Source organism: Phoca vitulina, unplaced genomic scaffold (genome assembly GCF_004348235.1).
Source record: "Phoca vitulina isolate PV1807 unplaced genomic scaffold, GSC_HSeal_1.0 scaffold20, whole genome shotgun sequence".
NCBI lineage: Eukaryota > Metazoa > Chordata > Mammalia > Carnivora > Phocidae > Phoca > Phoca vitulina.
In genome coordinates this window covers 7,240,185-7,256,165 of record NW_022589723.1, presented here as the reverse complement: position 1 = coordinate 7,256,165, position 15,981 = coordinate 7,240,185, and the positions used below count along the sequence as shown (strand labels likewise).

The following is a 15,981-nucleotide window of genomic DNA, read 5'->3' as shown; positions in this document are numbered from 1 at the left end:
CTTGCATTAATATCTTAACCTCCTTAGGCCTGTTTCTAAATTTGTAAAGTAAGGGTGCTGTGTGAATCTCTAAAGAGAGATTAGTATAGTCCCAGTCCTAAAATTTCAGTGACCTCAACTTTATCAGCAATCTTAATCTGGCTTGGATCCTTATTTCCTTCTTAGAATTTTGGAGTATCATGCTATCTGTGTGCATTTCACTTTGAAAATTTAACAAGAACTTTAATAAGAACTGTTAACTAGCTAGGGATTCACAAATTCATACAACTTGTTTTCTCTTAAATTTTAAGTGATAGTCAAACACTTGTTTCCCTTACTGATGAAAAACACACATTTAAGCTTGCTGGTCATTCCTGGGAATAATACAAGCACTTTAAAAAGAATTATAATATACTGCTGAAATTTCTTCTCCGTGTATTTTTCCCCTCCATGAATTTGGAGAGGTTGGAGACATTCCTGTAACAGGGGAAAAGGAGGGAGGAAAATACAGAGGCAAAAGGGGCTTATGTTGGACAAGTAATATCCGTAAGATCTTCTATATCACAATACATTCTAAAGAGAAAAAAATCATTTAAGTTAGTATCTTGCAATTTGACAATGCAAAATTAAGAATTAATAGAAATGAAAATGAAACAGGTCTCCTTAAGTTTTATCATCCAGAATGATCTTATTGCAATATTAGGAATTCTGGAGTTCTTCCTGTCCTTTTCAAATTGCACACAACCTCTTGGTTATTGTAAATTATTTCTAGGTTAAAATTAAGTTTGAGGGAAGGGGGACACTAACCTCATCGTGACATGTGTGTAAGGAGCCCTGACACTAAATGCAACTTGGGTTCAAAGACAGGCTTTGTGGAATAGCTGACATACAAATGGCTATTTGAAAAAAAGAGTCCAAAATCCAGGAGAAGACTCATTTGAGAATATTGTTTTATACTGCCTCAACAGGAAGTATCACTGCTTTGGTGAAAAAGAATCCCTCAAAATCCTTAGGGAAATGCCATCTAATTGAGCAAAATGAACAATACCACACACTGGACATGTATGTCTTCAATACTTTATATTAGACCAGCACAAACTGATAAATCTTGATGATATGTTGAAGTATTACCACAGTCTTATTCTCCCAACTTTAAGGAACCCCACATGCCATAATGCAGTTAGTGCACCACAACTTAGTGAGATAGATGAATAGGGGAACCAGAATTGAAACAAAAAGGAGTGGGAATTAAGAAGTTATTCCCTTATAAAATTTTCCAGCTTAAATAAAATTTCATTTTAACAGAATAATAAAGTTATTCTGTTAAGTACATATGTAACCCTTGTAACAAAATACAACATTGTATTGTAACTAAAAGCATAGATTTTGAAGTAAGGCAATTTGGTTCAAATCCTGGTGCCCCCTAATGTGATCTTCGGAATATTTTTTAACCTCTTGAAACCTAAATCTCCTCTTCAGTCAAAAAAAAAAAAAAAAAAAAAAAGGAAGATTAATACTTCATTATGGGATTGAGAACTAAAAAGTGATCATTTAAAATATATTACATAACAAAAATAAAACCTGATAAGACAAAAGAAAACACCATTTCAACTATGATTTTGTTAGACTTTTATTATGAATATATTTTTTGAGCCATCATTTCAAAGGATCTCTATAAAACTGCAAATCTTAAAGCAGTTAATTTTAAAGGAGTCAACTCCAGTTTTATTAATACCAATGTTTTTTTCTTTCAGGACCACTGTGAGCATGACACTATACTGATGGCAAGCAGAAACCCTAGTTTGAATTCTCTGATGTAAAAATTATTCTACTTACTTGTGGATATTAACTTGATTGTGAAGAATATAAAGTAAATTTCTGAAAACCTGTAAATAAGCACATGAGACTACATTTCATAATTCATGGTAAACAGTTAATTCTTGATTCTTCAAGTAAATATAACTAATACAGTAATCCAAAAGTTACTCTGGTGTTGAAATAAGCTATGATTTTTGAGTATTGTCCTATTAATTTTTCATCTAGAATATTAGTTATTTTTGTTTATATTACAAATGAAACTCTGAAACTGAGTATGACACACAAAAAATCAGTAGTAGTCTTGGGTTAAAAATTTTCCACATATCATTCAAGGATTACCATTTAATCCAGATTTAGCGGTATCATGTTCCCAAACCAATAAATATAACATGTTTATATTTATTGTATTTACCTATTTATAGGTAACAACCATTAAAAAAATCTGGATACAATCAAAGGTGAGTAAGTGTCAATAAGATGAACTATATACATGAACTTTCAGTTAAAAATGTACCTTAAAAAATGACCAAAAAAAAGTCCATTTCTACTGCTTTCTCCTTGAGTAATTACTATATCTTATGTGACAGCTTGTTATCCTCTAGAAGAGTAAGAAAAAGTCCTTTTGTATTTCATGATAGGTTTAATCAGGTAATTAAAACAAATTCTTATGATATCATCTGATATGTCCAATTACATGGGTATGATGTAACAAAAACAGTTACAAACTTATATATGCATATTTACATTATATATCCAAACTATCAAGCTAATCAACTATATCTAAGGAGATACATTATGACATGAGTTAAACAATTTTTCATTGCTTATTAGAAAGAATGCAGTCAAGCTTTTAATGGAATATACAAGTGAGGCACTTTTGAGGTCAAGAATAGAAAGCAAATGACACTACATACTGGCAATATTCACAAAAATCTATGTGTATCTTTAATACAAAGGTTTTTCAACTAGATTATTCTTGAAAAGTTTCAAAACTAGCAACTTATGCAATTTAAGGAGCTTTCAGGAACAATGGCTAACATCAGTGTATCAAAGCATATGAAAGTTTTATAACCACCTGGCTGCTAGGCAAACAGTACCTTAATACCTTAAAGCCCTTTTTTTTGTTGTTGTTGGGGTTTTTTTTTTTTTTTGGTTTATATAAATCACCTCAGGTTGTGATTTCTTAATGTTTTGACTCACTGCAAAACAGTGAGTCAACAATAGTACCTTATGGTACTATTATTATCATGGTTCATAGACCAATTTTTTTTAAGTGCAACAATGTAAGTTTCTAGTGTGCTTTCCCTTCTACTTAGAAATATGATCCTGGAGTTCAAATTAAGAATGAGAATATTTACTGAAGAATCTGTTTTCTAGGTAACTAAAGTTTTCCAAGTTTTATGTAGAAAAATGTTACACTTACTTAATGCATCTTTGGGCTAAAATTAAAAACCCAATCTCACCCACATATTCCAAAAAGTAATCACAAAGCCTAAAGTAAATTTCAACAAAAGAAACATCCTTTAAATTGCCCATCTGGAGGAAAGTACATGTTTCCTGTACTTTGAAGACTTATATGGATATTAGAAAACATCTCTGTGGCATTCAATTAAGGGGGTGGGGTGGGGAGTAAAAGAAAAGAAAAAGCAAGACTTACCCAAGATATCAGATGGCACTATACACATGAATTGAAAGTGCGTTTGTATTACTTCAAAAGTTCTTTTTAGGCACTGCTGAATAACCAATGAAAATAGGTAGTTTCAAGTTTTCCCCTTTACATTTTAACCCCTGTCCCAACATCATCCCAGAGACATACACACACTCTCTGAAGTTGTCATGATCAAATATAGGTGATGTTTATTTATTTTTTTTAAAAAACTCCCTGGCTAGTAATGGGAGGAAAATTAGAATACCATTTTGGTAATGGCTTTTGCAGGTTAAAAGAATTAGTTTTATAAATGCTTCGGCACATCCATTAAGTTTGATTGCCAGTTCCAAAGATCAATAAATACTTTAAGACAGGATATGTAAGAAAAAAGTGCTTAAAATCTTTCAGGGACCAAAAGACACATTAGAGAAAAGGTTTGTTTTACAGTTCCTTTGAGATATTTCTTACTCTTGCTTTCTCTGTTTGGAGGTGGCCACTACTTAAATAGCCCTTTTTATTGGTAGTAGTGATGAACCCTGTCAGATCCTGATTGCCACCTCATGTCTCTGGTCTATAAATCATCCAGTAGGTGGTGCTGAAGTTCCATACCTCATATTTGTTCAGAAATCAAATGATTCCCCTGTCAAGGCAGGAGAAAAATCATTTAAGAACTATCAGTTCTGAACACAACAAGCCATCAGACCAAAGTCCTTCTTGTTATGCCATCTAGATGATTTCATTTTCAATATTTACTATTACTTAAGCTGGTTTAGCCATTTGCTTATACTACCAGATTAAAGGCAAAGAGAAAGGTTTCAGAGGAAAAGTCAGTTGGCAGAACCAAGTCCGTACGCAGGAGAAAATGTTCCTGAACATACCTATACACGTTTTAAGAACGAGAAATTTAAACTATCCTTTTTTTTCCCACAGAACTCTAATTTACTCAAGAGAACATTTCCACAGAGGGATTCAGACAACATTATATTATCAGTTAGTATTCTAGACTGGTTTGGAATCTGAGTGTGTTAACTATAAAGATCCAAGATGAAATAAAAACCATTTCATCACCATAGTTTTTAATGAAGAAACTTGTTTAAAATTGTAAAGGAAAAAAATGGGAATGGGATGGCAAAATCTTAGCAGCAAAGTGGTTAAACAAATTGAAAATATTAATGCACAAACATTAAAATATTAAAGCATATATGTTGCATATAAAATACAGTACAGAACCAGGAGTTGCACTATACTGATTAGTGCTTAACAGAAGAAATGATTAAATTTGTTCTTCCCAGAAGTATATACACAGTTCATTTCCACAGCATTTTCCTATAGGGCCAGCAAGTTATTTTCTTCAGTTATTCACACCTTGCTCAAACCTGAATTATGAACTCAGCACTTACAAATATGAAAATTCATTCACAAGGAAAACCAGTATTTCCATTTTACCAATAAAAAGTAATTTTGAAAGTTAACAGTCTATTCTAGGAAACCAAGTTTAGCTGAAAACTTCAGGGATGAAGATCATCTGGTGTAGCAGTGTTCAATTATATAAACAGTAAAAATAAGTCTTAAAACTGCTGCTACAGTGTCGTATTTTGGATTTAGTTCATCCAATTGATTTTTAGTACAAAACTAGAAATAACCTCTTCTTCATAACATCTATAGTTATCAATATATTTTTCTTCTTTTCAATGTGAAATAATACTTCAAGATGATCTATATACACAATGTTGTCAGTTCAAGCTGTCATATAAATATAAATGCTTTCTTAAAAAAAAGTATTTTACAGACAGATAGTGTTATATACATTGTTCAGTTTGATCTGGGGCAAAAGAAGAAAGCTAACACAAGCTTAAGTGTGATATGTAAAAAGAACAATACATAAATGACATTTTAAAACCTGCATAGAAATGAGCTTCAAATGGTAGTGTGATTTTAATTTTATCACTTCTGAAACTTCAAGCCATTAAAAAAAAAGGCACACTTCTCAACTTTATCCCTCTAAGGGAATGTTCTTAAAGAACCCTTTACTTGTTAGAGTTTTAATGTAACACTTAGACAAAAAAAAAAAAAACAAAAACCAACAAAAAAACAAACCAACCAGACAAATTGACCCCAACTACTTTAAACAATTTGTTGGAACATTTATCCAACTACTTTGTAAATAAAACATCCAGTAATACAATGCTCTGCAAAAGAAATAAAATTATATGTACAAGATATTTCATTCACAATGTTGGATTAAATACTTTCCTGGGATAGTTTAGTATATACTTTAACATAAAATAATTCTGCTTTTGGCAAGTTTAAATAAAGTAAAATGCAACTGGGAAAAGTTATTGTTATGTGAATAATAAGCACTGAGAATTAAGCTAAAAAATTAACACAGCTGAACATATTCTAGTTTAGCAGAATGATAAATGGAGATCTCAGGAGGAAACTTTTACATGAACTATCCAGTTACACTTTTTGCCTTGTAAAACATTTGTAAATGCAATGTGATTTTTTGAAGGAGGAAACTCTGAAAGAAAACAACTTGCTGGTTGAATACCACAAAAAACAAAACAACCCCAAAACCTCACTTTTTTCTATGTTTACTCAGTCTCTTTTTATATAAAAATAAGTGTTACGTTCCCATCAGAACATTAGACAATTACATCTGTGCTTTAAAAAAAAAAATTGGTCACTCAAGGCTATTAGAATATTTTTAAAGATTTTAGATTACCAGAATGTACAGATAGAACTCAATATAAACTGTAGCCAAAGGGAAATGAAGATGAAAATATCAAATCATTCACATGGAATAAAAACATTATTAACTAGATGAGTAAAATATTCAAAATATAATGGAATGTGACAGTAGATATATGTACATCTACTTCAGAACTAGGAAGGGGAAGAAAAGTTTAATATGTGATAATTCGTACCTTATATTTAGTTAAATACAAACATTTGTTATTTATACATAAAACCGCTTTCAAAAAACAACTAATAAATGATTTAGTTGCACTTATTTTACTTCTTACAATTCCCAAGTGTTAACTTTTCTTAGATTGAAAACAACTGTCCCCTAGTGCACTTTTAGTTTGTCTTAATGAATTCAAACCTTTAAAAGTCCCATCACCTAATGCATAAATATACAAAAATGCCAAAAATTAATCCCTTTTAAGTTGGATATTTTATGCTCACTTTGTATAGCCAATAACCAGAAATGGTTTCCTTTTGCAAATACGCTTTACAACCTGTAACAAAACATGCCATGCTCTGAAGGGAGAAAGTTAGGCATGGCTAGCGTTTGTGAAATGCCAAGAACTAACGAGTTCTGCTTCCTCCACGTGTGGCCCCAATGATACCAGGCAAGATTTCATATTGCTTGCCAAAAGCTTCCACAAATCCAAGTTAGCTAATTCCTGGAAACAAAGATTTTAAGCTCATTTTGGCACGGGATCCTTTCACCCAGCAGCTTTATGCTTCCCACCACAGCACCCACACGCCTCGCCACAACGATGGCACATTCTCAAAGGGACATAGCAGCACATACATGGTACGATGAAGGACAAAGCTACTAGGGCTAACCATCGCAAGCAGAACTTGTCATCACTAGTGTCACATGAACAGGGATCAGAAAAATCTCCCTCTGAGTCTGACATACAATGATATAACATGCTCTCTGCACAGAGCATGCAACTAACTTGATATATGCATCTTTTAATAGGGTCTGGAGCATCCTGACATTTTCCCCTGCCGTTTTCTTCATGATTAAACCTTTCCTGGCAGTATACGCAGCGGGAACGTTCACCATCTTCTTTTCTTCGTTTTGACTTCTTAAATTTTAATGAGGAAGGCTGTGTCTTAAATACCACAGAGTCTTTGAGTGAACTTAACTTAGTTTCATCCCCACAAGAGTATAGATAGTCTGATTTTTTACTGTCTGGTTTAGAAAATTGAATATTGGAATCAGTATCATCTCTCTCTAAGTCATTTTTCCACATGTCAGGATGTCTGTAGTCTGCATAACGACGTATTAAGATATCTCGAGGGTTTATTCTGACAATCTCATCTTCATCTTGAAAGCTGACATGTCGGATTGATTTCAAAGGGACCTAAAAAGGAGAGAGATGAAAACGGCGATAAGAACGGTGAAGGTTAATTTTATATGTCAATTTGGCTGGGCTGCAGTGCCCAAATATTTGATCAAACATTATTCTGGATGTTTAAGTGAAGATGGTTGCTTGGATGAGATCAATCTTTAAGTTGGTGGATTATGAATGAAGTAGATTATCTTCCACAACATAGACAGACTTCATCAATTAGTTGAAGGCCTTAATAGAATAAATGTTGACCAGCCCAAGCAAGACAGAATTCTGCTAGCAGACCGCTTTTGGATGGGATTGCAACTCTTCCCTGGGTCTCCAGCCTGTTAGCCTACCTGCATATTTTGCATATGTACCTTCCTTATTCCATGAACCAATTCCTTAAAATAAATCTCTCTCTGTGTATATATACATAACTAGTTGGTTCTGTTTCTCAGGAGAACCCTGACTCATACAGATTCTAGTACCAAGAATTGGAGTGTTGCTGTTAACAAGTACGTAAAAACGTGGAAACGCCCTTGGAAATGGGTAGAAGTTAAAAGAGTTTTGAGGTTCATGTTACAAAAAGCCTTGAAGAGACTGTTGTTAGAAATATGGACATTAAATGTGCTTCTGGCTCAGATGGAAATGAAGAACATGTTGGAAACTGGAGGAAAGGTGATACCTGTTTTAAATTGGTAAAGAATGTGGATGAACTGTATGTTAGCGTCTTATGGAAGATAGAACCTGTGACTGATGGACTTGGATATTTGGCAGAGATTCTAAGCAAAGTGTTGAAGGTGCTCAGTTTCTCCTTACGGCTAACACTAAAATGTGAGAGGAAAGGGATAAACTGAAGTAGAAATTTTTAAGCAAAAAGGAAGGAGATCTTGAAGAATTGGAAAATTCTCTGCCTATGGGTAGTGCAAAAATTGAGAAAGCATGTTCTAGAGAGAATACCAAAGGTGTGGCTAACCAATCATATAATAAAGAGATTATGGTGTGATTCCTGAATCCAATCAACTATCTCAGCTACAAAGCTGCTACAAAGGACTACAGGAAACAGAGGTAGCATGAAACGAAGAAAAGCTTTTTTGGACTTCTAGGATTTACAGGACTGGCAAATAGAGCTTTCTGACTGAAAATATGTGTTATCCTTTAAGAAAAGGAAAGAATGATCCCAAGGGTGAGGCTCTCTCCTCAGTTTCAGTGGGCCAGAAAACCTGGAACCTTGGGTATGAGGCTATCACCCACTACTGCTAAGGATTTGGGGTCACCACTCTGCTGGGCCCATAGGACAAAATACTGAGCCAGAGCCAAAGAGGATTATTCCCAAGCCTTAAAATCTCACAGAACTTGCCCTGCTAGGTTTTAGACTTGCTTAGGACTCATGACTGCTTTCTTCTTTCTAAGATTTCTCCCTTTTCAAAAGGGAGTATCTATTCTATGCCTTTCCCATCCTGGTATTTTGGAAGCAGGTAATTTGTCTTGCTTTACAGGTTCCCAGGTGGAGAGGAATATTTGCCTTAGGATGAAACACACCCTGCATCTCACCCACACTCAACTTAGAGGGTACTTAGAAAAGATGCAGGACTTAGAATTGATGCTAGAATGGGTTAAAACTTTTGGGTTGTTGTGATGAGATGAATGTGAAGAACCAGAGGGCGGAATGTTATGGGCTGAACTGTGTACTCCCAAATTCATATGTTGAGACCAAGACTTCAGAATGTGACAACATTTGGATATAAGGCCTTTAAAAGGTGATTACATTAAGATAAGGTCCTTACGATGGTCTCAATCCAATCTGGTATCCTTTTAAGAAAAGGAAATTTGGGGGGGCCTGCGTGGCTCAGTCGGTTAAGTCTCCGACTCTTGATTTCAGCTCAGTTATGATCTTGGGGTCGTGGGATCTCCGTGCTCAGCCAAGAGTCTGCTGGAGATTCTTTCCCTCTTCCTTTGCCCCTCCCCCTGCTCACACGTGTTCTCTCTCACTCTTTCTCTAAAATAAATAAATAAATCTTTAAAAAAAAAAAAAGGGGAAAGAAAGAAAAGGAAAGGAAATTTGGACATACAGAGAGGCACCAGAGATGTGGGTGTACAAAAGGAAGACCATATGAGGACATGGCCAAAAAGTAGACATTTACAAGCCAGGAAGAGAAGCTTCAGAAGAAACCAAATGTGCCAACATCTTGATTTTAGACTTCCAGTTTCCAGAACTGTGAGAAAATAATTTTTTTTTGTTCAAGCCACTCCATCTGATACTTTGTTATGATAGCCCTAGCAAACCAATACACAGACACACATGTATATAGCTTGGCTATATAGTCTCTGAAAATGACTTAAAACACACTACACCTGCTTGTTCTCATTCCCTCTCCTTCCTCCTTCTCCCACCCCCTTTCTGGGTATATTGTATTCCTGAGGCTCAGGAGCAAATTATATCTTTTTGGGGATAAATCAAATGGGGTCTAAATCAAAATGACCTCTCCCTTTACCTATATAAGCGGGCTTCTTGTAGTCACATTTGTATCTCCTAGTCCTAGTCCCTGGACACAGTGACTGGTCTACAGGAAAGCACCTGATCCAGGTTGAGGCAAACTTCCATTCTCAAGATATTATGGAACTGGGGCTAAAAAAACCCTCCAGATCTGGGCTAAAGGTGGAATGATGGATACAGTCTATTAAATTACCAATATATAATTCCTATTGGCTTTATTCGGTGATAAATACACAGTGGCAATCCCCAGACTCAAACCAGAAACTTGGATGGAATTTAAGTAATAATGTTTATAATTATATATGTAGTAAAGGTACACATGAAAAAAAAATTTCTAGTATAATTCAGCTACATGGAGACTAAAAAATTTCACTTATATTTTCATTAGTTATAGTCTATATCAGAAGATAAAACTAAGGGGTGCCTGGGTGGCTCAGTCATTAAGCATCTGCCTTAGGCTCAGGTCATGAGCCCAGGGTCCTGGGATCGAGTCCCGCATCGGGCTCCCTGCTGGGCGGAGAGTCTGCTTCTCCCTCTCCCTCTGCCTCTGCCCCTGCTTGTGCTCTCTCCCTCAAATAAAATCTTAAAAAAAATAAAAAACACTAAAAATAAAACAAAACAACAACAACAAAAAAAGAAGATAAAACTAAGATCACTTACCCTATTTTGGGATTTTAGGTTTCCACATTCCTTGGATATTTGTCGTTGTACATATTCTATACTTCTGCTCTGACTGTCTAGGCCCGGATGACTGAACGTTATCTAAAATATAAACAATTTCTACTTAAGTGACAAGAGAATGTATTTATTTTTAATAAAATTATATGCAGTGTGTATTCCAAAACTTCATAGCCTATTAGTAGTGAAGCCTTTCAAAATAGTTTTAATAAAAAGCATTATTTGAATCATCCTATTATTTAAACTTAGGCGATTCCTTACACATTTAAATTTTAATTTCGAAAGTAACAAGAACTTCTGGTTTCTGATTCTGCATGTAAGGAACTTAGTAATTGCCACTCTGTCCTAACAAGTAAAAAACCTAAATAGAAAAAATATGACCAACTCTTCTCAGATCTGTAAGAGAGAGGAGGACACAGTGCAAACCCCTGCCTCCAAGACTGGAGACAGACAGGAAAATAAAGGGAGTCACAGCCCACTAGAGCAGATTCATGAGGAGAAATTCCCATAGAAACCAGTGCTGAGGTAGGAAAACCTGAACTATAATTGATGAGTTGCCAGAGCTCAATGTATATACTGAGTTAAAAACTCTAAGTGGACCCAGTCATAGTGAAGCTCCCAAATTTTTGTTGTGTTTACCTCCACCAGGAGCTCAACCAAGTTCTTGCAGTAAATATCAGAAAAATCCTTGCATGCTTCCAGAAGGGGGATGGGAAAAGGAACCATTTTTTAACTATGCCAGAATATTCCGGTTTTTGGTTTGTTTTTTTTAAAAAGGTCTGCCCTCAGGAGAAACTAGTGAACCAGAGCCTGACCTAGGATATTATCAGAGCCTACCTGACCTAGGAGAAGACAAAGAGCCAACTCTAGTCAACTCTAACCAGCTGACCCAACTAAAAAGTTAGAAGAAACTGCGAAATACTTGTGGAGTTAACAGTCCAGAAGCACAGGCTCATTCTAAAAGACTGAGACCTAATCATAGGACTACAGAATGCTTCCCCACCCCACCATACCTCACCACCACATACTAAAGGCCTATTTCTAGCAGTTCCTTTTACCCAGTACATCATGTGTAGCTATTAAGAAAAAAAAAAAAACTGTAAAATATACTGAAAGGCAAAAACGCAATTTGAAAAGATAGAACAAGCATCAGAACCAGATATAGCAGGGATGTTGGAATTAGCAGACTAGGAATTTAAAACAACTATGATTAATATGCTAAAAGCTCTAATGGATAGACAGCATGCAAGAACAAATGAGCAATACAAGGAAAGAGATAGAAATTCTAATAAGGAACCAAAAGAAATGCTAGAGTTCACAAACATTAAGAGAAATGAAGAGTGCCTTTGCTGAACTTATTAGACTGGACATGACTGAGGAAAAAAATCTCTGAGCTATTTAAAATAGTAATGACTGAGAATTTACCTAAATTAATGCCAGACACCAAACCACAGACCCAGGAAACTCAAAGAACACCAAGCAGGATAAATGCCAAAAAACATACTACACCTAAGAATATTTTCAAACTATAAAAACTCAAAGATAAAGAAAAAATCCTGAAAAATGAACAACAAAAAAATTCCTTACTTATACAAGAGCAAAGAATTACATCTGACTTCTCCTCAGAAACCATGTAAGAAAGAAGAGAGTAAAATATTTAAAATGTTGAAAGAAAAAATCTGTCAACCTAGAATTCTGTACCTTGTCAAAAAGCAAACAAACTTCAAAAAAGATATAAAGACTTTCTCAGGCAAATAAAAACTGAAGAAATTTGTTGCCAGTAGACCTACCTTATAAGAAATGTTATGAGATTCTTTAGAGAGAAGGAAAATAATACAGATCAGAAACTCAGATCTACATAAGAGTAAAGGAGCACTGAGGAAAGAATAAAATAATTTTTCACAATAAAATACAATTTTAATTTTTCTTATTCTTAATTGAGCTAACAGAGAATAGCTTATTCAAAAATAGTAACAATGTATTCATTCATGTATGATTATATATATACATATATACTCACATATATAAAGTGAAATAAATGACAGTAATGATATAAGAGATGGGAAGGAGGAGTTAGGATTATTTTGTTATTATCAGGTAATCCCAATACCTGTAAAGTGATTTAGTGCTCTTTGAAAATGGACACAGATGCAAACCACAGGGCGACCATAAAAAAAGGTAAAAACAAACAAATATAACTTATATGCTAAAAAGGAGAGAAAATAAAACCATATAAAATGTTGAACGAAACCACAAAAGACAGAAAGTGAAAGACAAAAAGAGAAACAGAGAACAAGGGCAACAAATTGAAAACTGTAAAAACAATGATAGATATTAATCCTACTGTATCGATAATCACTTTGAATGTTAATGCCCTAAAGGTACCAATTAAAAAATACAGACTGCCAGAATGAATAAAAAAGTTAAGACCCAATTACAAGAAACATACTATAAGTATAAAGACACATATAGAGTAAAAGTAAACGGAGAGAGAATAATACACTATGCTAATACTAATCAAAAGAAAGCAAATTTAATTCATTTCAGACAAAGCAGACTTCAAAGCAAAGAAAGTTATTGGTCATAAAGAGTGGCATTAAGGAGCAGTTGGGTGGCTCAGTCGGTTAAGCATCTGCCTTTTGGTTCAGGTCATGATCCTGGGGTCCTGGGATCAAACCCCACATCAAGCAGGGAGCCTGCTTCTCCATCTCCCTCTGCCTCTCCTCCTGCTTGTGCGTCCTCTCTCTCTCTAAGGAATAAATTAAATCTTAAAAAAAAAAATAAAGAGGGCATTACATAATGTTATGAGATTAATTTTCTAAGACCTGCAATCCTTACTGTGTAGTGCTTAAGAACAGAGCATTAAATTACACAAGGCAAAACTTGATAGAAATGCAAGGAGAAAGAGATGTACCTATTACCACAGCTGGAGACTTCAACACCCTTCAATCAGAAATGGACAGATCCAACAGGCAGAAAATCATTAAGAATCTAGCTGAACTCAACACCATCAATCAAGTGAATATAACTGACATCTATAGACTACTTAACAATAGCAGAATACATATTTTCTCAAGCTCACATGAACATTAACCAAGACATTTATGGCCCACATTCTGGGCCATAAAACAGATTTTATTTTATTTATTTACTTATTTTTAAGGTTTTATTTATTTGACAGAGAGAGACACAGTGAGAGAGGGAACACAAGCAGGGGGAGTGGGAGAGGGAGAGAAGCAAGCGTCCCGCTGAGCAGGGAGTCCAATGTGGGGCTCAATCCCAGGACCCTGGGATCATGACCTGAGCCGAAGGCAGACGCCTAACAACTGAGCCACCCAGGCACTCCCATAAAACAGATTTTAATGAATTTAAAAGAACAGAAATTACACAATGTCTGCTCTTAGACCACAAAGGAATTAAACTAGAAATCAGCAACAAAAGGGTAAGTGAAAAATCCCCAAATATATGGAGATTAAACAAAACAACACACTTCTAAATAACATGTAGATCAAAGAAGAAATCAAGAGAAATTAAGAAGTATTTTGAACTAAATAGAAATGAAAATTGTGGGATAGAGTGAAGGAAGTGTTTACAGGGAAATTTATAGCCTCAAATGCATATATATATATTAGGAAAGAAAGACCTAAAATCAATAATCTAAGTCTTGACCACAGGAAATTAGAAAAAGAAGATTAAATCCAAAGGTAGAGTGTCTAGCTAATGCACTAAGACAAGAAAAGGAAATAAAAGGTATATAGATTGAGAAGGAAGAAATAAAACTGTCCTTGTTCACAGGTGACATAATCATCTATGTAGAAAATCTGAAAGAACTGATAAAACAACTCCTAGAACTAATAAACAATTATAGAAAGGCTGCAGGATACAAGATTTATATATAAAAGCCAATCACTTTCCTATATATGAACAATAAACATACAGAGTTTGACATTAAAAACACAGTACTATTCACATTAGCACTCCCCAAAATGTAATACTTGGGCATACATCTAACAAAATATGTATATAACATCTGTATGAGCAAAACTATAAAATGCTGATGAACAAAATAAAAGAAAATAAATGCAGAGATACTCCATGTTCATGGATTGGGAGACTCAATATTCTCAAGATGTCCGTTCTTCCCTAATTGGTCTATAGAGTCAATGCAGTCCCAATTAAACCCCCAGCAAATTATTTTGTGGATACTGACAAACTGATTCTAAAGTTTACAGAAAGAGGCAAAAGACCCAGAATAGCCAATACAATATTGAAAGAGAATTAAAGCTGGAGGACTGACATTACCTGACTTCCAGGCTATATTAATCAAGACAGTGTGGTTGATACAAAAGAACAAATAGATCAGTGGAACAGAACAGATGACCCTGGTAACGGTGGTGGCTTTTTAAAAAATTTTTATTTTATTGTTATGTTAATCATCATACATTACATCATTAGTTTTTGATGTAGTGTTCCTGGATTCATTGTTTGCGTATAACACCCAGTGCTCCATTCAATACGTGCCCTCTTTAATACCCATCACCAGGCTAACCCATCCCCCTACCCCCCTCCCCTCTAGTCAGGAAACGACAGATGTTGGTGAGGATGCGGAGAAATGGGGATGACTTTTGAGATACAACACCAAAGGCACGATCCATGAAAGAAAGAACTCATAAGGTGGACTTCATTAAAATTAAAAACTTCTGCTCTGCAAAATACAATGTCAAAATAACAAGAAGACAAGCCACAGACTGGGAGAAAATATTTGTAAAAGATATCTGATAAAGGACTGTTATCCAAAATATACAAAGAATTGTTAAAAACCAACAATAAAAAAACAAACAACTCAATTAAAAAAATGGGCCAAGATCTCGACACTTCACCAAGGAAGATACACAAATGGAAAGTAAGCAAATGAGAAGATGCTACATACCTTAAGTCATCAGGGAAATGCAAATTAAAACAATGAGATTCCACTACACAACTAGTAGAATGGGCAGTATTCAGAACACTGATAATGCCAAATGCTGGGAAGGATGTGGAGCAAGAGGACTGCTGGTGGGAATTCAAAATGGTACAGATACTTTGGAAGACAATTTGGTAATTTCTTATAACACTAAACATATTCTTCCCATATGATCCAGCAATTGTGCTCCTTGATATTTACTCAAAAGATTCAAAATCTTATGTCCAGGCAAAAATAAGCACAACAATGTTTATAGCAACTTTATTCATAAGTGCTAAAACTTGGAAGCAACCAAGATGGCCTTCAGTAGGTGAAAGGATAAAGT

General features: G+C 34.8%; 1 protein-coding gene across 2 annotated transcripts in view; it reads right to left on the bottom strand.

Moving 5' to 3' along the window:
• Positions 1–2,927: 2,927 nt before the first annotated feature.
• The window catches only part of SPRED1 (sprouty related EVH1 domain containing 1), a 119,926-nt gene continuing 106,872 nt past the window's right edge, over positions 2,928–15,981 (bottom strand). The window contains exons 6-7 of one of the 2 annotated variants that reach the window (XM_032417771.1): positions 10,676–10,777; positions 2,928–7,548 (exon numbers count right to left, since the gene is read on the bottom strand). In XM_032417771.1, coding sequence (XP_032273662.1) covers positions 6,898–7,548; positions 10,676–10,777 — 753 coding nt within the window. In that variant the 3' untranslated portion in view covers positions 2,928–6,897. The remainder of the gene's footprint in view (positions 7,549–10,675; positions 10,778–15,981) is intronic. The other variant, XM_032417772.1, reaches the window with a different exon arrangement.